Consider the following 25,638-nt stretch of genomic DNA (forward strand, 5'->3'; position numbering starts at 1 on the left):
CGTATTTGTACAAAGAGATGTACCTTAGATACATATGTAAGGCCACACAAATTCGTGTACTCTGTTTCTTATCTTTCCCTTCGAATTTCGCTCCACTTTTTCTAGCCAAGCCGCGACTACATGACTGACAATCAACGATCTTTTGACTACTCCATACTCCGTACGGAGTACATCGTACGAGTTATACACTCTGCCCAGAAACGATGGGAGTCTCTTACATAGTAGCATGTCGTAAGATCGTTATCAGAAACCCGTTTAGTACTTCTAGCCGGAGAGCTGTGACCTACGGGTAATCGCGCTGCGCTGATGAAGCGCTTACCGAATAATTGCTTTAAGATCACGTGCTACTTGCTCATCTTCTGTGCTCACCGTTTCTGCTCCACCAGGTTGTTGTCACTGCAGTCTCACCGAATTCAGCCCTCTTTAGAATGGCAGCCACCAGAGCCAAAGGCCAGCAATTTGCTAGCTTCCGAGACAACAGGGTGTTTCCAGCCTATGGAAGGCTACCAGAAGAGCACGATCTAGACCCTGACTATTTTACCGATGATGCGGCTTACAAGAAGCACTGGGCTTTTTTGTCTGAGATCGTCGAAGTCGAACGGCTCTTCCGCCTCGTTCTCAATGTGCAGGACAAGGCTGGAAACCTTGTCCGGGTCGCATTTTATACGGACGGCCGCGGCTTAGAAATAGATAGTCGGCTGACCAAACCAGGGCATACTGTGCTGAATTTGTACGGAGTGCAGCACGACTTTTTCAATGGGAGCGTTGGCATCCGCGAGGAGATTATCAATTCGGTGAAAGTATATACGTTCCTTTCTTAACGCACATCGTACAATGGTCACAGGCAGTCTCGGTAACCCTGACATCACTTTGTTTAGATCATACCAATGTCGCTGGACGACCTGTTGCGGCTCAGCGACCGGGTGATTAGATATTCAACTGACCGTGCGGACGGTATGAAAACCTGCCATGGATGCGATGCACGAAAGGAAAAGATGCACAAATGTGCAAAGTGTGGCATGTTTTGGTATTGTAACAAGGTTTGTTCCATGCTCTGGTTCCAGCTGCGCGTTGTGCTTATCCAGCTGACTTGTCAAGGACTGCCAGACAGTCGGCTGGACCGAGAACGGCCACAAGAAAGATTGCCGTATCATTGTAGACAAGGACGTGCAAGGTCTTCTGAAGACAGACTGGTCGCACTTTGACGACTTCATTCAACTGCCACTGAAATAGCGGCAGAGAGGGATGACTATGGCGCTCGGTTCTGAATCTTTTGCTTTCACTATATCCACTGCGTCTTCCTGTTTTAACTATGGCCAATGAATTTTACGAAAGTATGGAGTACGTTGCCGCGCAATAAATCTAACGCTTCAAAACATTGTTGCGGAGGTGTAGAATAATAAAGGGAGCGCTAATTCTCATCGATAGCTCTTAGCTGGCAGCCCCTCGCAACAGCCCGAAGCGCTACACTCCGGGCGATAGCTGGCCAGCCAATCAGCAGCTTGGAGCCATTTTGCCAGACGCGAATATTGGATCTTTGCCCACATCACAGTAACCGTCTGGTCGATCGATCCCAACGACACCACATTGCATCTTTCGATTCTTGTCTGCTCTGCGCCATCATCCAAAAGGGTTTTTGGCGGAACCGACGCCTGCATCGACGCCCGCATCGACAAACCGCACCGAGATAGCACAGCCGACTGCATCGCTCACGATGAACGGCCTCAACGGCGGCGCTGGAGCGCAGGCGCCCGGAGGCCTGGGCGGCGGCATGGGCGGCTTTCCGGCGCCGGCAGGCTACTCAGCAGAGCTGGGCTACATACACGCGATGGTGGAGGAGCTGAGCCGGCAGCTGGCGGAGAACAAGCGGGTGTTGGACGACGTGGTGACGGGAGTGGGCCGTGTGCGGAATCGAGCGAGGACGCAGCAGGTGGGCAACGAGTCGCTGATTGCGGCGGCGGTGGAGGACCTGCAGAGTGAGTGGCGAGAAGTGCGGACGGAGGGACGAGGCAGACGAGGCAGACGGAAGCTGACGCACAAGTCACAGACCAGGACCTCAACCTCGACGAGACCATCTCGGTGCTGTCGGAGGCGCTCGAGGCAGCCAAGCACTCGAAGGAGGCCAACGCGGCGCTGGCGGCACAGTACGCGACGACTCTGGCAGACATGCTGAAGCAGTTCCACGCGTACAAGCAGCGGCACGTGGCGGACGTGGCGGCGTGGCACCGCAGCTACCGGCACCAGCTGGCCGAAGCGCGTGCCGAGAACAGCCGGCTGCGTGATCAGATCTGGGACCTGCAGCGACATGCCGGCACGGCCAACGCGATGCTGCGCGACTTCCGGCGACGCTACGACGAGGACCCCAGCCGCTGGGAGCGCCGGGTGCAGGATCGGGCCCAGCGCCAGGAGCTGCGCTTCTGGAAGCGCATGGCCATGCCGGGTCTGCCTGACGACGATCCGGACGCCTGGAGCGGCGATGATGATCTTGTCGATCCGGCCGAGAAGATCCGCCTGCGCGAGCTCGAGCGCAAGGCCCTCGAGGAACAGATGCAGCAGCAGATCCAGCTGCAGCAGCAACAACAGCACCAGCAACACCAACAGCAGCAGCTGCTCCAGCACCAACACCAGCATCAGCAGCGCCTGCAGTTCCATCAGCAGCAGCAGTTACAGCAGCAGCAGCAGTACGGACAGCAATACGATGACCAGTACGACGACCTCGCCAAGGCCGCGTCCAAGGCGGCAGCCAAGGCGACGTACCGGGCCAGGGAGGCCGACGAGGCCGATGTGGCTGACGAGGCAGACGTGGCCGTCGTGGCAGACGTCCCGTCAGATGCTGCCTTGATGGCAAGCACAGCAGCTGTCGATGGTGAGAGCCTCAGTTTGGACGAGCTGGCCCTGGCCGCCACAGCTGCCACAGACGGCATCGAGAACGACGATGGCGAAGATGACGATGACGACGATGACGACGACGATGAAGATGATGACGACAGCAGCCTCAGCCACTACGAAAACAGCGCCGGCGACCCAGGCCTTCCCGCCGTGCCCCAGGCGCCGTCGTCGGCTCCCACGCCGCTGAGCATCAGCCGCATGGGCAGCGCGGCCGCGCAGCTGCGGGAAGCAGTGCCGGACTCGGATGAGAGCACCGGCAGTGTCGCTGCTCCGATGCTGCCGCCGCGACCGTCTAGTGCTGCCAGCAGCACCGGCTCTTCTGGGGGCCTTTGATTGAAGACGCGGAACAATTGGGAGATCACGTGCTTCTGAACAGCTTTAATTACTGGCTGGTTTGAACGAAGCAGGCTGTTTATGAAGTCCTCCTCGTTTTATTGCATATGCAGAAATAAAGCTTGACGAGTACTGTCCAGTTCCGTTCCCGTAAAGACGTTCCTGTATTAACCGTCTGGTACCTTTGCCCACCATCTCACAAGAACATTAATGAAAGTACAAGTCCTACATAAAAAGCCCACCGATTTCCCCAAGCCTTTGTATCTTACCTGCAGTCCAGCTACCCACTGCCTGCCATTGCTACCCTACCTGATCTTAATACCCGCTCTGTTCCTGCCGGTGGTCAGCCGACTTGGCCGCCTCGCCAGCTTCACGGATTGCCTGCTCGTCACCCCGCAGCTTGGCAAAGTACGACTTGATGTCCTCGGCTGAGATGGCCTGCCCGCTCTCGGCAAACTGCTGGAAGAACGGTTTGAGCTTGTCCTTGAGCTGGTTGTACGCCATCACGCCCTCAATGGCCCGCACCCGGTCAATGTTTTGCAGCGCGCTTTCTCCGCGATCGTACAGGCTACCGCTGCCCTGCGACGGCCCGCCTCCGCTGTTGCGTCCGTTTGCAGACCCTCCATCGCCACCGTCGGCGCTGCCGTCATCCGACACCGGTGGTTCGTACGTCTCCTCCTCCTCGAGCAGCTGCGCATGCGGCCGCAGCTTCGGGAAGCAGTCGGCACATCGGCAGAGCTGGTCGCGGAACGACTCCGTGAAAAAGAGCGAAAAGCGGCCGGTCGCCGGCGCCGGCGGCAGAACTTGGAACTTGCAGGCGAGCATGCGCGCCGTCTCAGACTGCGTTTTGTGCTCCTCACCCCCAACCGGGCCGCTTTTCGCTTGGTCGTCGCTGCGGATCCGCTTAGGCTCTTGGGCAGTCGTTCCATCCGCCAGCCCCTCGTCTGCTTCGTCCTCAGCCTTGCGCTTCCGAGAAACAGGGAGATCCGTGGTTGTCTCGCGCAAGAAGACGGCAGGCAGAAAACCGGGAGCCCCTGCATAGCGCTTGATCCAAGGATAGGCTTCCACGCACTTGTAGCAGATGAAGCCCTCAAACTCCTCCTCCTTGGGAAAGCCTGCCGGCAGCGGTGGATCGTCGTCCTCGCCCCCCTCTCCATCTTCTGCTGCTGCTGCCGTCTCCGTACCGTCGTTCTGCGCTCCCTCGACATCGTCCTCGGAGATAGTAGGCAGAGCATTGGCACTGCTGGTCGGCACTGCCACGGACTTCTCGTCCTCCTTCGCTGTCGCGACATCCTCAAACCATTTAGGGCCCAGGCCGACTACACATCCCGGGTGCCACCAGTCCTCGCCGCAGCCGCCAGTCTCATGTGTGCCCAGGCCTAAGCACTGGTACATGGTGCCTTTCTGCTCGAACGGGTCATAGTCGCACGCGCAGCCGCAGAACCGATTGCGGAAGTTGTGGTTGTACTTGTTTCCCGCATCAGGCACCTCCGAGTGGACGTTGCCCTTTGTGTTCGTCTCCTCGTTGATGCGCAAGGTGCATGGGCTCGTGTCAGGGAAGCGCGTGGTGCCACAGTCGCACGTGAAGTTGCGCTTAGTGAAGATCTCCACGAGCTTGTGTTCGCCATGGCACTGCACCGAGCAGGCATAGCAGATACCGGCCGGCTTCTCGTATGCCTGGTCTGGGTTGTCGGGAGGCGGGTTGCAGGTCAAGCAGGCAAACACATTTTGGCGCAGTCGGCCCAATGGCTTGGTGCATGTTTCGATGCTCTGAAAAGTCAGCAGACAAACGCAGAACGATCAGCCAAACGCAGGACTTTATTGAGGCGCTTTAATGAGTGAACATACGTAAGGTAGAGCTTCGCGAGCGTCCGCTTCGAGCTGCATCTGGCTGCGGATGAAACTACAATCCAGTCAGTATGTAGGGCGTCCGCAGTAGGAGCAGACGTTATGAAGAGCTTACTCGGCAGCTGTTTGAGAGTCTTCGGACTCTTGCGATGAGCTCTGGCGACGCGCTGTTGGCGGCGCCTGTTGTTGCAATACGGCATCGACGACTTCTGCCGACCCATCATGTGCAGTCTGTGAGTCCATCCTTCGGTTTGCGCCAGGTGTCAGAAAAGAATGAGATGATGATACTGTAGCCAGCTTTGGATGCATTCACGTCTGCGCATCAACGCCGTACTAGAATGAGAACTCCGCGTGGCTGAGGTAAAGCATGTTTAATGGGTGGGGCAAGTGCAACACCCGGCAAATGAACGCGCTCTCCATAATAGGCTTGGTGTCAATTAAACTTCGCGTCAGGCCGCGAACGAGACGCGTCAAAGGGCGCTTCGCCCCTTCTTTTTTTCCCCCACCGATTTGTCGATTTGCCAGAACTCCTTTTTTCGTTGTTCCATCGTCAGCCAGGAACGCACAAACACCAGCACTTTCGCACCTGTGAAGAAATATTGAAAACGCATAAAAGGCGGCCAGCAAAGATGAGGTGGGCATGCGATCATTTGTAGGACGAAGTGCCGGTCTTTGCTAACAGCTGACGCAGCTCCCCTCTACGCCCAAACATGGCCTCGGCGAACCGCGGGGCGGCGCCCAGGTTGAGCCGAAAGCGGGCTCGCGGTGTTGCGGATGACGGTGTATCGCCGGCCGCTATGGGGTCCAGCCCGATGCCGTCGTCACCGCCGGGGTTTGACATTGCACACGGCCGGGACGATGACGACGACATTGAGGAGGCGCTGGATATTGAGGACAACATTGACGACCTGGACGAGATGGCGGAAGACGACGTGGATCTGTTCCGTGAGGGCTTTGAGCGGGACTACCGCGAGAAGGACGAGACGGACGAGTACGAGGGCATCGGCATTGACGACGGGGACTTTGACGCGATGGACCTGGGCGAGCGACGACGACTGGAGGCGCAGCTCAACCGACGTGACCGCGAGGTGGTGCGGCGACAGCGGATGCCGGCGGCGTTTCTGCCGGGCGAGGACGAGGACGGCGACATGGACCTGACGGCACAGCCACGGCGGCGGCGCCATCGGTACGACGAGGACCCGGACGACATGCTGGACGGCGACATCATGGACGAGGAGCTGTCGTTGGAGGCGCTGCAGGACGTCAAGGCCGGCAGCCTGACGGAATGGGTGTCGCAGCCAGCCGTGCAGCGGACGATCAAGCGCGAGTTCAAGGCGTTCCTGACAGAGTACACGGACGAGAGCGGGTCGTCGGTGTATGGCAGCCGGATCCGGACGCTGGGCGAGATCAACGCAGAGTCGCTAGAGGTGTCGTATGACCATCTTTCATCAGCCAAGGCGATTTTGGCGTACTTTCTGGCCAACGCGCCAGCAGAGATGCTCAAGCTGTTTGACGACGTGGCGATGGACGTGGTGCTGCTGCACTACCCAGACTACGAGCGGATTCACTCGGAGATCCACGTGCGGATCTTTGAGCTGCCGGTGCACTACACGCTGCGGCAGCTGCGGCAGTCACACCTCAACTGTCTGGTGCGGGTCAGCGGAGTGGTGACGCGGCGCAGCGGGGTGTTCCCACAGCTCAAATACGTCAAGTTCGACTGCACCAAGTGCGGCGTGACGCTGGGGCCGTTCCAGCAAGAAGCCAATGTGGAGGTCAAGGTGTCGTACTGCCAGAGCTGCCAGTCGCGCGGACCGTTCACGCTCAACTCGGAGAAGACGGTGTACCGCAACTACCAGAAGCTGACGCTGCAGGAGTCACCAGGGACGGTGCCGGCCGGCCGGTTGCCGCGGCACCGCGAGGTGATTCTGCTGTGGGACCTGATCGACCGGGCGAAGCCGGGTGAGGAGATTGAAGTGACGGGGATCTACCGCAACAACTACGACGCGCAGCTGAACAACCGTAACGGATTCCCGGTCTTTGCGACGATCCTGGAGGCCAACAATGTGGTCAAGGCGCACGACCAGCTAGCGGGCTTCCGGTTGACGGAGGAGGATGAGCAAGCGATCCGCAAGCTGGCACGGGATCCGCAGGTAGTGGACAAGCTGATCGCGTCGATCGCGCCGAGCATCTACGGACACATGGACATCAAGACGGCCGTAGCGCTGTCCCTGTTTGGCGGCGTGGCCAAGACGCGCAAAGGGGCACATCACGTGCGCGGCGACATCAACGTGCTGCTGCTGGGTGATCCGGGCACGGCCAAGTCGCAGGTGCTCAAATACGTGGAGAAGACGGCACACCGGGCGGTGTTTGCGACGGGACAGGGAGCCAGCGCGGTCGGTCTGACGGCGAGCGTGCGACGAGACCCGCTAACGAGCGAGTGGACGCTGGAGGGCGGCGCGCTGGTGCTGGCGGACCGGGGCACCTGTCTGATTGACGAGTTTGACAAGATGAACGACCAGGATCGGACGTCGATCCACGAGGCGATGGAGCAGCAGACGATTTCCATCTCCAAGGCCGGCATCGTGACGACGCTGCAGGCGCGCTGCGGCATCATTGCAGCAGCCAACCCGATCGCCGGCCGGTACAACGCGACGATTCCCTTCTCGTCCAACGTCGAGCTGACGGAGCCGATCCTGTCGCGATTCGACATCTTGTGCGTCGTGCGCGACACCGTTGATCCGGCCGAGGACGAGCGGTTAGCCCGCTTCATCGTCGAGTCGCACGGTCGCAGCCACCCGGCCGCATTGCCGGTTGAGAGCGAGGAGCAGCCGGACTCGGGCGCCGCGACGCAGGGCACCAGCAGCGGCACCGCGGCAGCCACGCCCGAAGGCCAGATTCCCCAGGAGCTGCTGCGCAAGTACATTCTGTACGCGCGGGAGCGCTGCTCGCCCAAGCTGTACAACATGGACGAGGACAAGGTGGCCCGGCTGTTTGCCGACATGCGGCGCGAGTCGCTGGCCACGGGGGCGTATCCGATCACGGTGAGTTTTATGGGGGGTGGTTTTGTCTTTCTTTTTCCTCTTCTTTTTTTTGGTCGCTTCCCCTTCCCATGCTAATCCTACAGGTCCGTCATTTGGAAGCCATCATCCGCATCTCCGAGTCCTTCTGCCGCATGCGGTTGTCAGAGTACTGCACGGCTCAGGACATTGATCGGGCCATTGCAGTCACGGTCGAGAGCTTCATCGGCAGCCAAAAGATTAGCGCCAAGAAGGCGTTGGCACGCTCGTTTGCAAAGTACACGCTGGCGCGGCCCGGTCAGGGCGCCGGACGGCGACTGGGTGCTGGGACGGGCGGCAGCCGCGGTGGGCGTTCAGCAGCTGCGGCGGCTTAGGCAAACTGGCCGGACTGCAAATAAATACAGGCTGGATGCACACATGACTGGATGGGATTCGACGACGCACGTTTGTTTCTGGCGTTTTGGCCTGATGCTGCTATATACAAATTTGGCTTCTGTTTGTTTGTTCGATTTTTATGTATTGCTCATGATTTGTCGCTGCCGTCATGTCTAAAGAGTTCCATGTGGTATAATGAGGACGAAGAAGCGAGTACTCGTAACTCAGTACTCTGTACTGTAGACCTGAAGATCTAAAACGTATTAGGACATGCCCCGCAATTTTATAGCGAGCACTCAACGCGTTTGCACGCGACTTCCACCGTATTTCTCGCTTACAATCACGGACGGCCATCTGCAGCAGCACCACGCTCCCTCTCCATCACGACCACGACAGGATGACGACGCCGCCGCCCACCATCCTCGCACTCAAGCAGGCCTTTCTCGAGCAGGAGACGCGGCGGTTGGCGCAGCCGCTGGCGCCATCGCGGGCGTGGCGTCGTGCTAATCGGGAGCGTCGCCACAGCAGCCGACGACAGCAAGCGGACGAAGCAGAACCCGGCGGTGCAAACGAAGCGACCGGGGCTGACGGCCACGCGCACAAGCCTCTGCCAGAGCGCGCCGTGGACGACGCGCTGTTCCGCGCCAACCAGCTGCTGCGCCAGCACGCCCGCCGCGTGTACGCGCCCCAAGCAGTGCGCCACGTGGCCGAGCAGCTCGACCAGCTGTACTGGCAAGCGAGCGAGCGGGCGGTAGCCGAAGAGGAGGCGGACGGAGGCGAGGGAAGAGAAGCAGACGGGAGGACCGGCACGGACCTATTCAGACGGGGGACAGACTATGGTGGGTGTTTTTCGCATTTCCATTTTTCATCTGCTTCATGCCACGGCACCATGCTGACCTCCAGCCAACCCCGACGTGATTTCTGCCCTGCCGGCCGCCTGGGAGGACGTGCACGAAGCGGAGGCGCTGCCGCTCGAGGCCCGTCGCTACGCCGAGCTCGTCGCACAGCTGCAGGACCTGTCGACACGGCGGGCTGCCGCCGAGGCCCGCGTACGTCGGCTGCGTCGGCTGGCCGCCATGGTGGCACCGCTTGCGCAGACGGAGGCCGAGGAGGCCGGGGACCAGCCGCCGCTGAACAGCCGACAGGACAACGTGGTGACGCGCAACGGTCCCATCGAGCGCGAGCTCGAACGTATGCGCGTGCTGCTGGCCCGGGTGGGCGACCGGGTGGGCACGCTGCAGCAGAGCCAGAACCAGAACCAGGCTGGCAGGCAGGACGACGATACTGACGTCGAGACCGCGGCCCAGCGACGGACTCGGGCTCTGCTCGAACAGTTCTGATGCTGCTCTGGAGCTGAGCGCCGTCCTCTGACGGACTGGGTGTCTCTTGCTATGGTTCTGCCTTTCCAGTGTGCGGAGTCTACGGCATACGATTAAGGAGCTTTGGCGTTACAGGTGTTTGGCACGGCTTGGCGTCATGGGAGCCAAGAATCTCGGAATGCGCTTTTCGTTGACGAGTCTCTTACAGCACTCTTGCGCTATGAGAATCTCTACTCCGTACTTTGTGCTGCAATCAGCAGACACAAAGGCGGTGAATGGAACGGCAGAAAATGACAAAAAATTACGATACTACGCTCCCACAAAATTTCGCCCTCTCCCTGCTCTTCTCCCCGGACAACGACAGACAGCAACAATGGTCCAGGGTGCGGTCAAGAAGTCAGTCAAGCCTGCTTCAAGCAGCCACAAGGCCAAGAAGCTGGCCGTGGCGACGGGTGCCAACGGAGCCCCGAAACGCGGCGCCCGCGTCACCAAGGCGCCCCGTTCAGCCAAAGCCGTCAAGGCCCACGCCACCACAGACAAGGCGATGCGCAAGTTCACGTCCGGCCTGATCCACAAGACCGAAGCCATGCTGGGCGAGCGTGCCGGCCACCTGGAGCTCATCGGCCCCGGCAAGAAGAAGGGTCCCGACGCCAAGAGTAGAGAGCAGCGCAACAATGACAAGAAGGGCAAGATGCCCAGTTCCGGAGGCTCGCGCAAGTTTGGTTAAGCCTGGGAAAGAGCCGGACTCTTGGGTAGGACGTCCAGCTGGCATTTTCCGGCATGCATCTTCTTTTGTCTTTCGCCATTTTCTTTCATTTTGGGGGGTTTCTTTCTTTCGCTTCTTTCGCCTCATGTCCACCTACGAGACAACACGAGACAACACCTCCTGGGCCACGGCAAGATCCCGGTCGACGTCGACCCTCCAGCTGCTGACAGCCACCCGACAGGCCGGCCGGCCCTGCCAGCTCGTGGGGCTGACATACATCTGCCGCGTGGCGTTGATGCGTGCGGCCAGGTCCCTGTTGACGGCCTCGTCTTTGGCGCGGAAGAGCACACCAATGTGCGTGTTCGTCTGCCGCTCTTCGGCCAGCTCGTGGTCCGGGAGACACTCGTACACGAGCGAGTCAGCAAGAAAGCGGTGGATGGCACGGGCGAGTCGCACCATGCGGACCATCATGGCAGCGAGACCGTCGCGGCCTTCGCTCAGAAGCACGGCATAGATGGGTAGGGCGCGGAACCGACGCGAGCTCTCAATGCCCATGTTGAGCGGGCTCGCGATGGCGGTGGCGGCTGTGGAAGTTGGTGCTGCCGGTGCTGCTGTCAGATAGGCCGCGTTGGCATTCTGGAACACCTCAGCCTGCAGGGAGCCGTGACGGGAAAAGAAGATGCCGGCATCGTACGGCTGGGTGATGTCATTGTTTAAGCAGGAGAAGAACCAAGGGCATATATATACCCATGAATAAAGCGAGGACCTACCACGTTAAGCACCTTGTGACCGTCGGCCGTGATGCTGTCGGCGAGCTCGAGGCCGTCGGCGTGTTCGCGCAGCCGGGCAAACTCGTCGGTGTGCGGCAGCGCGCGCGCAAACAGGCCGAAGGCGCCGTCGACGTGAAGCCAGGCACCGTATGTGTCGACGAGCATGCGCAGCCGCTGCATGTCCCCCTTCCCGGCGGTAGCGAAGCGGCCCGTATTGACCTCGCCGGCACTGACGGCGATGATGTGGACGACGTGATCGCCAGCCGCACGGGCAGCCACGAGCGCGCGTTCAACGGCAGCCACATCGAGTCGCCACGGCTCGGCCGCGCTGGCGGGCATGTCGACGACAGCGGCACGGCCGAGCCCAACGATGCTGGCGGCCTTGTAGAGCGAGCTGTGGGCCATGCTGGTGAGGATCCGGACATCGGACAGGTCGGCCTTGCGGCAGGCCGCCAGCAGTCCGAGCGTGGCCACGCTGTCGGGTGTCTTCAGCCGGGCATTGACGACGGCCTCGCGGCCAAGAGCGAGCGCGAGAACATTGCTGGCCGTGGCGCCGGTTGTAAAGGTGCGGCCGGTCCAGGGAGTGGTCGAGGTTGCGGACTCGCCCTCGCTCGCTGGCCCCAGCTCCAACACGTCCAGCAGCATCCGTAGGGCCGCGTCCTCGACCGCTGTCGCCACCGTCTCGTCTGCCAGATGCACGGCCACGTTCTGATCCAGTGCTGAGACCACGTTGTCGGCCGCCTCGGCCACCGGCAGCGTGCTGCCCGTCACGAAGCCAAAGTACCGTCCGCTCCGGTTCTGCCCATTGAGTGCCGGCACCACCGTGTCGACAATGTGCTCCAGTGCTGCACGCGCCCCCCGCGGCTGTAGATAGTCCGCCTGGCCTGCCCGTGGTAAAGCCGCCAGCGCGTCCTCGATGCGGTCGGCCCTCGGCAGCGTGGCTTCACCGAGACCGTCGACCGCCGACCGCAGCCGCTCATACGCCTCCGTCAGCAAGCGCCGCTCCACCCGGTGGTCTGCGTGGTCTGCGTGATCTGCTTGGTCCGTCATCGTCATCGGGTGCCGTTCAATGCCGCAGACAGCCCAGGCAGCTGCTTCGACAGTGATGCTCATTTTGGCGGATCCGCCATGATTGGCTCATGCTGTCGTCAGCACGCCCGATAAGACGGTCCGCATACAAATGATGAGCTATAAATCAATAGCGTGACGCGGCATTGCAGGCCAGCAAGACGAGCGAATTTCCGTCCTTTTGCCTGTTTCCTGTTGCCTTTTTTCTTTTGTTTGCTTCCCTTTTCCCGTATTTTCTCGCTGAGGAAGAAGAAAGCATCATGTCCCAGCAGGAAGGAGCGCACCGTCTCGCCGCCGTCTAAAACCGGCAAGTCTGCACACGGGGTCTGTCAGCACCACCGTCTACGGAGCACTCGGTAAGTATTTTGAGATACGGAGCACGTACTCCGTAATTCGCCTGGTTTCCTGCAGGTCATGTTTCACTGTAAAGCGGGTGTATAAACTCCATTCCAACTACCAGGCGCCATAGCCGTCGCTTCGCTCTTTGCTCGGAGAAGCGCCGACTGCACAGAGTGTTGTACCTGCCTTTTCCGTCGCCTCTGTCTTCTGCCGTCTCTCTTCCTATTACCTACTTTCCACGTTTTCCACCAATCCTGACATCGCTGTCACCCCTCTGCATCTCACATATGTGCATCGCCAAACCCCATCACCACGCCAATCAGCAACAAAAACTGTCCCGATGGTTTGGTCCACGAACCCGACCGCCTGTCACCGCCACTCCTTCACTCCGGCCTTGTTTCGATGTCGCCCCCTCACAAATGCAGTGCTGATCTTTTCCCCAGACGGTCACAACCCCGATAATGGCCAATTCCCTCTTCTTACGTTGCGTGTCCACACAACACCCCTGGCTCGACTCCAGATGCGTCGGGGTTTTCCGCTCCTGCCGCCGACTGACCTGTGGACACTGCGGAAATGCGCCACCGTTCTACGAGTAATATTCCGTACTCCGTACTCCGTACTCTGTACCGCAATACACAGCAATGACATGTTGATCTTCCTGCACGTAGTCGACTAGTCGTACATATTTACGTCGTGACTACGAATTATGGGCTCTCTCGTTTCAGCTCCTATCTTTGCACTTTCGTCGGCAGGAATGACAAGTGAAAATTTCCGCTCCCGCCGCTCTCGCCCTTGGTCTGACGCCAATCTGATAGCTCTGCTGATATTGGATGATCGACCGCCGAGCTTGGCCCAAGGCCTGGATCCAGGCAGGCGGTGACTAGCATTTCCCCCCCGCCCTCTCTGACCGTTATTGCATTCAGGTGCTCGTATCCTGGTCTGCTCTGTGGCGTTGACCAGGTAGGATATCATTTGCTAGCTTTCTCGGGCCGGGTCCAAACCTAAAAGAATACGCCCCCATCTTCTGGGAGAAGGTTATTGTGTTTAAACCCATCAGCGATACCCATCTTTCATATCCTCCCTCGGTTGCCCTCAATCTGCCCATCCTCGATATTCGTTCTCTGTTCATCTCCCTTCCGCTCCGACCTCTAGGCTGTTTTGCAGTCTGCTGCTACGACCGATACGGAATCAAAGTTCTGCCAACGCCCCTCGCACAACACACCCCTGTCTGTTCCGCTGTGTCGGGTCCTCGCCGGTAGAAATGCACTGCCTGCCCTGGTAGCACCACCCGACTCGACTCGTGTGCGCCACAGAAAGGATGGAAGGCTCTTCGTCCTCGCCGGCCAGGAACTCCGACTCCGAGACTGGCAGTTTCGAATTCACATTTCACAGATACCTCGACGTTTCGGCAAGAATCGAAGCTGATGTATGCGTCCGGCCTCATCTTCTGTCTCGATATTTCGTGTGTTGACTGTGTCATTTAGATCAACCCAGGAGATCATCCCAACCCGTACGTGCTCCGTTTGTCTGGTATCGCCCTCGTTGCTTTTCCTGCTGGATAGACTGACCGTGCTTAGAGATAGCGCCTCCTTGACAGAAAGCGTATTCAACTACCACAATGAAAACGGCCGCACTTACCATGCCTACCGTGCCGGCTGTTCGTGTCCCCTTCTACCTCTGTTCATTGCCACTTTTCTTACACGCATACTTTGTGTCTGGCAGCTTACTACTATCCAAACGACGAAGCCGAATTGGAGCGGCTAGAAAACTTGTATGACCTTATTCGCCTGGTCCTCGATGGCCGCAACTACCTGGCACCATGGTCGCAACAGAACCCTCCGAAAAAAGTGCTCGACCTGGCCACCGGATCTGGCCGCTGGGCCGTCGAAATGGGCGACGAATTTCCCACTGCCGAGATTGTCGGCATCGATCTCTCTCCCATCCAACCGACCATAGTCCCGCCAAACGTCAACTTCTTTGTCGAGGATGCGTAAGCCTGTCCGATCCCTTTTCCCTCCTCCCTCCCTCAGTTCGGGATGCAGCAGCTCTGACCGCATGACTGGTACAGGACGGAAGACTGGCAAGAGACCGGAGTCGACTACGTCCACACTCGTGTCACGGTCGGCTGCTGGTCAGACGTCTATACGGAGGTGATCGCGCAGGCTTTCGCGAAGCTTGAGCCGGGCGGCTGGCTCGAGATGCAGGAGGTCGACGGCACGGTGTACTGCGACGACGGCACGATGGCGGAGAACTCGCCCATCAGTGTCTGGTCCAAGGAGCTTTACGAGGCCAGCCTTCACGCCAACCGGCCTCTGGCCGTGGTAAAAAAGCTCAAGGGCTGGCTCGAGGACGCCGGCTTCGTGGACGTGCAGGAAAAGGCCTACAAGCTACCGACCAGCGGTTGGCCCCGAAACCGCCGGCTCAAGGAGATCGGGGAGCTGTGGCAGGCGAACCTGCAGATGGGCCTCGCGGCCATTTCCTACGCGCTGATGCACCGCGTAATGGGCAGAACCAAGGAGCAGATTGAGGTATGCTGGAGAGTGCACCCCCTGGCCCCTTGGCCCCATGTGTAGTGCTGACGTCGATTTCCAGGTGTCTCTGGTCAACGTGCGAAAGGAAGTTGCCAATCAGCGGTCCCACACCTACCACTGCTTCCATGTAGTATGGGGCCGCAAGCCGAATGTGGACGAGATGAGGACCGAGGCCACCAGTGCTGGGACAGCAGCCACACGAGTCTGAGGGATCACCATGGCCGGACGGTTTTCGGAGAGGAGGATTGGATGCGATGCGTGTTGAAATGTGAGCGGCCGAGTCCCGTGTGAATTCCACCTTGTACAGAATCGCGGGCAGATCCTGCTGCAGGTAGAATGCATTTTTGAACGACCCGCCATCTTACAGAGGAAATAAGGTCACTTTATTCCCCGGCCTTGTTGTTGTTGTTGTTAAATCTCGTGCTCCGGCTTCCTGGCCCAAAAGCGGGCCAGACTCCACGGGCATTTGGCGCCATTGGTTGTCAGTGCTGGCTGCATTTGTCACTCGCTTTTAGTGGGCCTCTAATCCTGGCTTTCCGTGGTCTCGCTCCTGCCACGGAATCTTGTGCCTCCTCCCAGAGACACCGTAACGCATGAAACCCAGTCCGACAGACGCAACGAGAAGACGGGACAGGTTACTGAAACGCCGGAAGCCGCGACGACGTCGTTTAAAGTTTTGCGTGCTCGTGCTACTGTTTGGCAGCTTGGACAGCCGTCGTACCCCTAACCCAGCGACTCGGCCGCCCTTTCCCTTTTGGCACGGTCGTCTACTGATATAATTTTGGCATATTTTGCTTCCCCTTTTTTTCTTCCCCATATCTTTTGCTTCTGCCTACTCTGCTCCCCTTCCTTGTCTTTTGTGGCCGAGCCTTCGTGCTCACCCATTGTCCCGTTGGATTCTCACAGTCTTGCTCTGCATCGCCTCGCATCCCGCTGCGCTCTTCTTCAATGTCGTCCGCCCTCAGCAAGCGCCAGCAGGCGCGGAACGAGAAGCAGCTCCACGACCTCGTTCAAAATGTGCCGGGCAACAACATTTGCGCCGACTGTCAGGCGCGCAACCCAGGTAAGCCGATGTTGCATCCTCCCGTGCGCTCCTTCTTCGGCTCGTCCCGTCGACGGCGTGCTAACCGCAGACAGGCTGGGCATCATGGAGTGTATGTGTCTCTTTTACCCTCGCTCGCTCTTCTAGGGATCTCCTCTTTGACTTGACCGTCGACCCAGACGCGACGATTACGCATCGCATCCGCGTTACCCGCCGTCTCCGCCCTCCATTCGAGCTAACACCACTCGCAGCTCGGTGTCTTCTTGTGTATGCGGTGTGCCGCCCTCCATCGCAAGCTCGGGACTCATGTGTCCAAGGTGAAGTCGTTGAGCATGGATAGCTGGTCCAACGAGCAGGTTGAGGTCCGTGTCTGGTCCCGGCTTCTTTCCGTACTCTTCTTCCTTTCTGACACTCGGCAGAACATGCGCAAGGTTGGCAACATGGCTTCCAACAAGATATACAACCCCAAGAACCAGATGCCCCCTGTTCCTGTCGACGCGGACGAGGCCGATTCGGCCATGGAGCGCTTCATTCGACAGAAGTACGTGACATCGGCCCTGGGCAATGCCAAGACCCGTCGCCACAACACGGGCAGCTCTGACTCCGATGACAATCCGCCACCCCTCCCACCCAAGACACCGAGCCGGTTTGGCTTCCGGTCTGCCTCGTCCATCTTCCCGATTTCCTCGCGAGCAAAACGCGACGCGTCTCAGTCTGCCGGGTCCGGTGATTTCAACAACGACGGCGGTTACGACATGGGTGGCGGTTCACGGCGTCCGATATCTCCGCTCCCGCGCTCCTCCTCCTACACACATCCGGGCTCTGCCGATTCGCCACCGCTCCGCAGCAAGACGTCCCAGATGTTTGGTGCCAGCGTGCAGCACGACTCGGGTGCCGATCTCGACACGAAGCTGACCAGGCTACGGGACATGGGCTTCGCCGACGAAAAGCGCAACGCGGCTGTGCTCAAGGGTGTCAGCGGCAACATGCAGAGAGCTATAGAGAACCTGGTGCGCATGGGCGAAGGTACGGCCGAGGGCCGCTTGTCTCCCCATCCGTTGACGGCGATGCGCGACAGCTCGCTCGCTGCACCGACTGGCAGGGCTACATCCTCTGGACTAGCTGTTCCGGCGTCGGCATGGCCGACGCCATCTTCACCCTCGGCTACGAGCAGCAATTACAACCCGTTTGATATGCTGGACCTCCCATCTCCGGCGCCTCCGCAGTCGGCGCAGTCGACGGGCACGCTGCAGAACAAGAACCCGTATAACAGCAGCACGACCGACCAGTACGGGTTTCCGAAACCGCATGCAAACGATCCGTTCGCCCAGCCCGCGCCGTCGTTCATCAACGCGCTCAATATTGACCAGGCCTTCCAGAGCATGACCCTGGCCCCATCTCAGCCGCTGTTTCCACACCACACAGGGGGCCTGTCGTTCCAGCAGCAGCAGCAGCAGCAGCAGCATCAACTACAGCAGCAGATGCTGGCTCAGCAGTCTTACCAGACACCTCCTGCGTCAACTCTGGGGAACGCTGCACTAAGCTACTTTGCAACCGCTCCGGCGGGGAATGGACAGCAGGCATTTGCTCAGCAATCGCAATACAACAACCCGTTCCTCAACAATAATGCCAACGGCAACCAGATGGGTCAGCAGACCATGATGCACTCGCAGCAAATGCACCAGCCTCCATCGGCCATCAACACGGCTGCAGCTGCAGGGTTTGCGGCCAACCCGTTTACACGATCGCCAAGTCTCATGCAGTCCCCGTCGCTTGGTCAGATCCCTGAGCAATCGCAGCCAAACTTTTTCGGCACATCTCAGCACACAAACTCGTTCCCTTTGATGAATGCAAACCCCTACGGTAATGCTATGGCGTCAGCATCCCAGCAACAAATGCAGCAGCAGCAACAACAACAGCAGCAGCAACAGAAGCTACAGCAGTTGCAGATGCAGCAGCAGCAGCTACAACAACAGCAACTGCAGCAACAACAACAGCTCCAGCAGCAGCAGCAGCAACAACGCCAACTACTACAGCAGCAGCAACACCAGCAGCAGCAGCAACTGAACAACCCCTTCGCAACGCAGCCAGCGGCTCCGTCACAGCCGGCTCAACCTGCGTTCCAAACGGCCTCTATCATGGCACTGTACAACATGCCACAAGCAGCACCACAACAGCTTAGCTCATTGCAAGGTGCTGTGACAGGCCCAGCACAAGGCGTTGGTAACACGCTCGGACAGAGTGGAGGAGGAAACCTAGCAGCACCGTTCCCATCATTGACTCGCAGTGCTACGACCCCACTGCCGACGGCCAACAACCCGTTTTTTGGCATGGCTGGTGGTGCGCCTACTACGTCAATGGCCACGATGCAAGCATCACGACCGCCGCCGCCGCCGCCGCCAGCTCCTTCTGCAGGAGCTGCGACTAAGGCAGACCCGTTTGCTGGCAGTCGGAGTCGTGACAGCATAATGGCACTGGGTCTGGAGTGGAGCAACGGGCGGCACAGCCCTGACGCGTTCACAAGCCTAAGCGCCCGGAACTAACTCCTTCTAGCCGCTGAGATTCTTTTTGGGTGTACGAGTACATACGTATGCATTCTAATACTGTTTTTTTTTGTTTAAATTTGTTCACAGTTGTTCACATTTGTTGGCAACTGTTTGGGATATCAGGAGCATTGGGATTGGAACGAATATCTGATGTGTTTGGGTGTGTTCTTGAAAAATAAACAGAAGAAAGAGCACAGGACCGATAGATGAAAAAAGAAAGCTCGGGCATGAGATCCTGCATGGAGCTAGACCCGAGCTCGAGTGAAGCGCAGCGAACAGGATTCTGCCTTACGCCTTGTCAGCCTAGCTCAATCGTTTGCCAGGCAGGATGCTGTGACTGATTGGAAGCATTATGCAAGGATTGCGTTCCCAAGCATGCTGACAGATTGGGCTCAAATTGGAAAAGCTTGTATTCCTGCTGTCCTGTCCTTTATATAGTTTCGTCGAGCACCATACAACTTTGCGGCTCTTTATCTGTGGCACAAGAACTGGTCAAACGCTGTTCTGATTACCGTTTTTTCCCCCCATTTTTTTGACGCCGTGAGTATCTTGGATTAGGTATTCTGTACTGCGTTTCCACTCACACGGCTAGGCGACACCGGTCGATTACAGATATGTCTAACGAGCGCGACCGCTGCCAGTCTCGATCGCGGCAACCGATGTCTGTCGGGGGCTTTCCTTTGCGGCCTCGTCGACGCATTGCCGAACAGCGCCCACCCCAAGAGCAGATTGACGATTTCTGGTCGAGATTCACGACCAAGACGCCAGGAAAAGGTATGCACCAAGCACCTGCACGTGAAAACAGAGGCCTGCAGACACACTGACCGGTGCTGCAGCGACATCAGTGATCCCACAAAGGGCCGGCAGAAGCAGAGCAGCCCGTGGCAGCCAGCCGGGCGGCACGTCTTACGAGGAGGCAGCGGCGCAGTGCCGGGCCAAGGTGGCGCACATTGTCAAAGAGTGCCGGAGGGTCAACCAGCGGTACTACGACCCGCACTTTGACCTGGAGCGCGACCTGCACAGCGGCATCGACGACTGTCTACAGGGCCTGCACAATATCTACCGGCTGGCGCGGCCGGCCAGAATCGAGGACGAGGAGGATGACCGTCGGCCGCGACCGGGTGCGGTCAAACGAGTGACGGACATCTTTGACAAGCCGCAGTTCTTCATCGATGGGCCGACGGCCAACGACGTGCGCCAGGGCGTCTCGGGCGACTGCTGGCTGATGGCAGCGCTATGTACGATGGGCAACAAGCCAGGACTGATTGAGCGGGTGTGTGTGGCCCAGGACGAGATCGTGGGTGTGTATGGATTTGTCTTTCATCGTGACGGCGAGTGGTTCAGCGAGGTGATTGACGATAAGGTTTGTGGATGTTGATTTTGTTTCTTTTTTTGCTTTTTTTGCCTTTTTTGCTCATGCTCTTCTGCCTTTTGCCTTCTTCTCCTTACCTCGCTGACAGCCCAGCTCTACCTCAAGCAGCCAGACTACGACGACGCTCTGCGGGAGCGCGAGGTGTTTGATGAACACGTGCGAATCAACTCGGAGGAGGAGTACCGGAAGCTGTACCAGGCGAACAGCGGGGCACTGTTCTTTGCGCAGTGCGAGAACGCCAACGAGACCTGGCTGCCGCTGCTGGAGAAGGCGTATGCCAAGGCGCACGGCGACTATAACGCGATCGACGGCGGGCTGACGGGCGAGGGCATCGAGGACCTGACAGGCGGCGTGACGTCGGAGATTTACACGACCAACATCCTAAACAAGGAGCACTTTTGGCGCGAGGAGATCTTGCGGGTCAACGAGAGCTTCCTCTTCGGCTGCAGCACCGGGCTCTGGAACGACGGCCAAGGCCGCCGAGACGGCCTGATCATGCGCCACGCCTATTCCATCCTGCGAGCGGTCGAGATGGACGGCGTGCGGCTGGTCCTGCTGAAGAATCCATGGGGCCACGAGGAGTGGAAGGGCCGATGGGGCGATGGGTCGCGCGAGTGGACGGCCGAGTGGATGCAGAAGCTCAACCACCGCTTCGGTGACGATGGCGCGTTCTGGATCTCGTACGAGGACCTGCTGCGCAAGTACCAGTGCTTTGACCGGACCCGGCTCTTTGACGCCTCCTGGCATCTGGCCAGCCTCTGGACCACCATGACGGTCCCCTGGATGGTCGAGTACAACGCCAGCAAGTTTGCCTTCCGGCTGACTCGTGCCGGTCCGGTCGTGCTGGTGCTCAGCCAGCTGGACAACCGCTATTTCCGCGGCCTTCAGGGCCAATATCGCTTCCGGCTCAGCTTCCGGCTGCAGAAGACGGACGAAGACGGACGGCGCGACGGACAGCACGACGAGCTCGACGATCGCTTCGACTATGTGGTCCGCAGCCAGCCCGGCTACCGGATGGAGCGGTCCACCAGCGTCGAGCTGGACCTAGATGCCGGTAGCTATCTGGTGCTGGTCAAGGTGGACGCGACCCGCAACGAGAACGTGATGCCACCCGAGGAGGTCGTCCGCCAGACTGCAAAGCGTCAGCGCGAGAAGCTGACCCGCATCGGGCTGGCCTATGATCTCGCCCACAGCAAGGGCCGCATTGTGGCCACGGCCGAGGAAAAAAAGGCCCACGCGGCGGCCATGGCGCGGCGACGGGACAAGGACAAGATGCAGCTCAAGCAGGAACTCCTGCAGGACATCCGGTTGAACCACATGCGCCGTCAGCACGAGCACAACGTAGCCCGCAGGATCCGGAGGAGATGGGAGGCCAAAGAGGCCAGACGGAAAGCCAGGGAGGAGTTGATGGGGCCTAAGATCGGCAAGGCTTCGGCTGGTGAAGAGGGTAGTATAGCGGCTGAGAACACGCCCACAAGCAGCAAGTCAGGGGATGTGGATGAGAGTGCGGAGAAGGAGAGGGGAGAAGAAGAGGAGAAGGAGGAGAAGGAGGAGAAGGAGGAGAAGGAGGAGAAGGAGGAGAAGGAAGAGAAGGAGGAGAAGGAGGAGAAGGAAGAGAAGGAAGAGAAGGAGGAAGAAAAAGACAAAGATGGAAAAGATGAAGAACAGAAGGAAGAGAAGGAGCAGAAGGGAGAGAAGGAGCAGAAGGAACAGAAAGAGCAGAAGGAAGAGAAGGAGCAGAAGGAAGAGAAGGAGCAGAAGGAACAGAAAGAGGAGCAAGCCGAGGAAAAAGCCAGGCAAACTCTCGAGGAAAACCTGGGTTGCGATCAAGCCGACGCTCCTCCTCCAAAATCATCGTGCTCGCCTTGGTGGAGTGCCGACAGCCAGATCAGCGAGTCGGATGTGAGCGAGCTCGAGCTGGAGAAGATCTTCCTGGAGAGGCCGATGCGCCAGCGGTCACCATCGCCGCTGTCACGGCGACGAGCTCCTTTCAAGCCCATGGCGCCGGGTGGTGACGATGACGACAACGAGAAGGACCCGTGGAACGCGGTGACAGTGGTGGGCCTACGCGTCTACTACCAGGAGGTGGAGGGTGACAGCGGCGATGTCGTGAAGATGTGGGTCGAACGGCCAAATCCACTTCTCGCAGACGACTTTGAGGACAGCGAGCCGGGCGAAGAGGAGAAGGGGGACGGTGACAAGGACCAGCAGGAGGTCACCAAGGAGGAAGTGCTCGACCTTGACGACAGCCTGAAGGATGCCAGCGGCCTGGCTCGTGCATGATAGAAGCCATAATAATTCATTGAAGCTGTTCTGTGGGGCAAGTGCGGTGTTACAGGTCACGTGACAGTACAGGTGCATCTGTCCAATTAGGAACTGGCCAAAAAGCTGCAAATTTGGTCGACCCTTCGACCCTGGTCAAGCGGCTCAGCATCCTCCCCAGCTGCTTCACTGCCATTGCTTCGTTTCCGAGGCCCGTCGACACCTGCCAAGGATGCGTGGGTAAGCTGTTTGTGTGTAGGTGTGTGTGCGCGCTTCTCTGTACCAATGCCGAGCTGACCTTGTTTTTCCGGCGGCAGATTGTCGTCTCCGATTTGAATTGGATCCTCTTTATATTCTTTTTTCGTCTCTGAACCCGACCGGCCTCTCGGACGACGACGATGCGGTCGCATCTTGCGGCGCGCAATGTGTACCGACGGTTCATCACACATTCCGACGGCGTGTCGGCCGTGCCAGTGGTTCCATTGCTTGCGGCAAGCAGTGCGAGCAGCTCGTCCTGCTGCGTGCCAAGGCGTAGCAGAAGCACAGTGAGCACAGGCAGCACGACAAGACGGCCATTGTCAAGGCCAGCAGCAGCAGCAGCAGCAGCAGCAGCAGCGCCGACGCCGACGCCGACACAGCGACGGACGTTTCTGGGCTCGCTGCGGCGAGCGCCACCACGGCAGCTCAAGGAGCAGCAGGTAGAGCCAGGCTACGACGTGCTGCTGCAGTTTCGGGCTTGCACGGCCGAGGACACACGGCGGCCGGCACGGGAGGAGCTGGTGCAGGCGTTCCGGGACTTTTTCGGGTACAAGTACCAGTACGGCAAGCGGGTGAACGCGACGCAGGCAGAATGGATGCTGCGGCTGTTTGAGTACTTGAGCGACGGGCTGGCGGCGATGGAGGGCGACCCACTCCGAGGAGGGCTGCGACGGGTCAGGCGAAACGGCCGGGACACGGCCAGCGTGGTGGACCTGACGCTAGAAGAGCTGCGGGCAGCACGCGAGGCGCTGGCGCGGCAACCAGGCGACACGGACGAGACGACGACGAGGCACCACCTGGAGCTGTGCCGGCGGATCTACGGGGAGATGCAGCGACGCAGCGCGGCGACGGCGGTGGACTTTAAGCGGCACGTAGCCGTGCTGTGTCAGTACGGGGCTTCGCTGGAGGCAGCGTCGCTGCTGTCGAGCTACCTGACAGCAGCAGCACGAAGCGAAGGAGCGGCTGGTGCGAGCGTGCAGCGGTCACGACGAGACAAGGAGCTCTGGCTGGTGGTGCTGGGCGGGCTGGCACAGGAGGGCCGCGAGGAGGCGCTGCTGCGTGAGGCCACGGCAGCGCTGGCGGCCGGGCTGGAATACATGCCGGCCTTCCACGAGATCATGACGACATTTTACGCACGACGCAACAATCTGGCGCAGACACGGGCCTGGTTCGACCGTCCGATGGCGAGGCGGCTGCTACTACCGACAGCTCGGACCTTCCGGGAGCTGCTGGCCTTTGGGAAGAAGCCGGAAGGGACAAAGAAGGAAGATAAAAGAGATGGCCGACAGAAGTGGATCCAGACGACATTCCAGCAGCTCTGCGACGCGAACCCACCCAAGGACCTCTGGGACGTCATCTTCCAGTGGGCCGTGGTACTGCTGGACAAGGGTGTCGACGACGTGCGGCACATGATGGCGACGATGGCGCGACACAACGCCGGGCGGCCCGACATGGAGCCGGACGCGGCGACGATCAACGGGCTGGTGGCAGCGGCAGCGAGACGGGGCGACGTGCTGTTGGCCGAGCGGTTTGTACGGCTGGGCGCCGATCTGGGCATTGCGGCCGACGGCCAGACACATGTGCAGCAGCTAGACTATCGCGTGACGGCGGGCGATCTCAGCGGCGCACACGCCTCCTTTCTCGCACTCGGCGACAGCAGCCAAGACGAGGCCATGGGCGGACAGGACGAGGTCGACGAGGCCGAGCGGGCCGTCAACCGCTATGTGCGGGCGCTCACGGACAAGACGACCAGCGTGACACAGCTGCGCGATGTCGTGGACGCGGTCGAGCGGCGCCAGATCGCGCTCGAGCCCACAACCGTCGTGGCTCTCTGCATGGCCTTTTTGCGGTTGGATCGCCAGTACGACGTGATCGACGTGCTCTCCGTCCATGCACTGCAGTACTCGGCCGACGACCGGGCTCACGTGCGCGATGCTCTTGTCGCCTATGCCACCAACGTCGCCACCACCTCGACCGCCCGCGCCTGGGACGCGTACTCGCTGCTGCGCCAGTACTTTGCCGAGACCCCGTCGGCGTGCCGTGTCCGCCTGATGGACGCCTTCTTTCGCCGTCGCCGTCCCGACATGGCCGCCATGGTGTTTGGCCATATGCGCAGCGCCACCGACCCGGCCCTGCGCCCGACCGCGGACATGTACGTGCGCTGTCTCGAGGGATTGGCCGCGTGTGCTGGTGCTGGTGTTGGTGCTGGTTGGGGATCGGGTGGTGGGTCTGCTTACTCAGCAGCCGAAAATGCCGACACCACGGCGCCTTCGCTGCACATGGTCCACAACATGCTCAAGATGGACGCCCTCGTCCAGCCGGACACGCGGCTGCTCAACGCCCTCATGCTCGCCTATGCCGCTGCCGGCTCTGCCGACGACCGCGCCCGCGCCCTCGACTTCTGGCACGACATCAGCCGTTCGGCCGAGGGCCCCTCGTACGCCAGCCTCGTCGCCGTCTTTTACGTCTGCGAGGGCCTGCCCTTTGGCGATGCCCACGCCCGCCGCATCTGGGCCCGCCTGATGCGCATGGAGATTGACGTTCCGCCCGCCGTCTACGACGCCTACTGCGGTGCCCTCGCCGGCCAGGGCCATGTCGACGACGTCCAGCGCCTCATCCGTGGCATGGTCCGGTCCGCCGGCTACGGGCCGACCGCCACAACGTGAGCACATCCCCTGTCTCCTGTCTCCTGTCTTCTGTCTGTGCTGACCATCAGTCTTGCCATTGCCCACAACGCCCTTCCTGGCCAGGTCCTGCAGCACGACTTTGCCCAGTGGGCCGCCCAGCAGTATGCCGACCTGTGGCAGCAGACCACTCAGCTCGGCTGCAGGACCACCGTCGACGGCCTGCGCAGATACAACGTCACGCGCGAGCTCCGGGCCTGAGCCAGATAGTGTATGAATACAGCGTGTTCACGTGATTGATGTGTGTAGTTGTGCACGTGACTATATATACGTGACAAA

The 25,638-nt window shown here is 59.6% G+C and overlaps 10 protein-coding genes across 10 annotated transcripts; 7 read left to right on the forward strand and 3 right to left on the reverse strand.

Annotated features, from left to right (window-relative positions):
* Positions 1 to 428: 428 nt before the first annotated feature.
* CMQ_3032 (uncharacterized protein) lies at positions 429 to 1,233 on the forward strand (the record flags this gene model as incomplete). The annotated part of the gene is made up of 3 exons (XM_014317110.1): positions 429 to 800; positions 879 to 923; positions 1,099 to 1,233. 3 exons carry the CDS (start codon positions 429 to 431, stop codon positions 1,231 to 1,233), a joined length of 552 nt encoding a protein of 183 aa, XP_014172585.1.
* A 481-nt stretch (positions 1,234 to 1,714) lies between these two features.
* CMQ_2955 (uncharacterized protein) lies at positions 1,715 to 3,222 on the forward strand (the record flags this gene model as incomplete). Its single annotated transcript, XM_014317033.1, has 3 exons — positions 1,715 to 1,976; positions 2,048 to 2,487; positions 3,049 to 3,222. The coding sequence occupies 3 exons, from the start codon at positions 1,715 to 1,717 to the stop codon at positions 3,220 to 3,222; spliced, it is 876 nt and encodes a 291-aa protein (XP_014172508.1).
* On the reverse strand, positions 1,816 to 3,520 carry CMQ_2528 (uncharacterized protein; the record flags this gene model as incomplete). Its single annotated transcript, XM_014316606.1, has 4 exons — positions 1,816 to 2,511; positions 2,758 to 2,788; positions 3,007 to 3,274; positions 3,511 to 3,520. 4 exons carry the CDS (start codon positions 3,518 to 3,520, stop codon positions 1,816 to 1,818), a joined length of 1,005 nt encoding a protein of 334 aa, XP_014172081.1.
* Positions 3,521 to 3,537: 17 nt separating this feature from the next.
* CMQ_3019 (metaphase-anaphase transition protein) lies at positions 3,538 to 5,313 on the reverse strand (the record flags this gene model as incomplete). The annotated part of the gene is made up of 3 exons (XM_014317097.1): positions 3,538 to 4,992; positions 5,071 to 5,125; positions 5,186 to 5,313. The coding sequence occupies 3 exons, from the start codon at positions 5,311 to 5,313 to the stop codon at positions 3,538 to 3,540; spliced, it is 1,638 nt and encodes a 545-aa protein (XP_014172572.1).
* A 467-nt stretch (positions 5,314 to 5,780) lies between these two features.
* On the forward strand, positions 5,781 to 8,461 carry CMQ_2806 (DNA replication licensing factor mcm2; the record flags this gene model as incomplete). The annotated part of the gene is made up of 3 exons (XM_014316884.1): positions 5,781 to 7,532; positions 7,749 to 8,111; positions 8,195 to 8,461. 3 exons carry the CDS (start codon positions 5,781 to 5,783, stop codon positions 8,459 to 8,461), a joined length of 2,382 nt encoding a protein of 793 aa, XP_014172359.1.
* Positions 8,462 to 8,859: 398 nt separating this feature from the next.
* On the forward strand, positions 8,860 to 10,508 carry CMQ_2727 (kinetochore protein; the record flags this gene model as incomplete). Its single annotated transcript, XM_014316805.1, has 3 exons — positions 8,860 to 9,301; positions 9,366 to 9,751; positions 10,146 to 10,508. 3 exons carry the CDS (start codon positions 8,860 to 8,862, stop codon positions 10,506 to 10,508), a joined length of 1,191 nt encoding a protein of 396 aa, XP_014172280.1.
* Positions 10,509 to 10,640: 132 nt separating this feature from the next.
* On the reverse strand, positions 10,641 to 12,370 carry CMQ_3123 (pyridoxal-dependent decarboxylase; the record flags this gene model as incomplete). Its single annotated transcript, XM_014317201.1, has 2 exons — positions 10,641 to 11,183; positions 11,258 to 12,370. The coding sequence occupies 2 exons, from the start codon at positions 12,368 to 12,370 to the stop codon at positions 10,641 to 10,643; spliced, it is 1,656 nt and encodes a 551-aa protein (XP_014172676.1).
* Positions 12,371 to 13,982: 1,612 nt separating this feature from the next.
* Positions 13,983 to 15,403, forward strand: CMQ_2633 (tam domain protein; the record flags this gene model as incomplete). The annotated part of the gene is made up of 6 exons (XM_014316711.1): positions 13,983 to 14,090; positions 14,149 to 14,174; positions 14,242 to 14,321; positions 14,387 to 14,654; positions 14,733 to 15,192; positions 15,257 to 15,403. The coding sequence occupies 6 exons, from the start codon at positions 13,983 to 13,985 to the stop codon at positions 15,401 to 15,403; spliced, it is 1,089 nt and encodes a 362-aa protein (XP_014172186.1).
* A 740-nt stretch (positions 15,404 to 16,143) lies between these two features.
* On the forward strand, positions 16,144 to 18,780 carry CMQ_2539 (GTPase activating protein for; the record flags this gene model as incomplete). The annotated part of the gene is made up of 5 exons (XM_014316617.1): positions 16,144 to 16,258; positions 16,333 to 16,349; positions 16,489 to 16,599; positions 16,657 to 18,013; positions 18,404 to 18,780. The coding sequence occupies 5 exons, from the start codon at positions 16,144 to 16,146 to the stop codon at positions 18,778 to 18,780; spliced, it is 1,977 nt and encodes a 658-aa protein (XP_014172092.1).
* A 662-nt stretch (positions 18,781 to 19,442) lies between these two features.
* CMQ_2996 (calpain-like protein) lies at positions 19,443 to 25,560 on the forward strand (the record flags this gene model as incomplete). Its single annotated transcript, XM_014317074.1, has 8 exons — positions 19,443 to 19,557; positions 19,620 to 20,146; positions 20,249 to 21,639; positions 21,952 to 22,430; positions 22,529 to 22,657; positions 22,735 to 22,928; positions 23,056 to 25,337; positions 25,392 to 25,560. The coding sequence occupies 8 exons, from the start codon at positions 19,443 to 19,445 to the stop codon at positions 25,558 to 25,560; spliced, it is 5,286 nt and encodes a 1,761-aa protein (XP_014172549.1).
* Between the last annotated feature and the right edge of the window lie 78 nt (positions 25,561 to 25,638).

Source organism: Grosmannia clavigera (genome assembly GCF_000143105.1).
Source record: "Grosmannia clavigera kw1407 unplaced genomic scaffold GCSC_144, whole genome shotgun sequence".
NCBI lineage: Eukaryota > Fungi > Ascomycota > Sordariomycetes > Ophiostomatales > Ophiostomataceae > Leptographium > Leptographium clavigerum.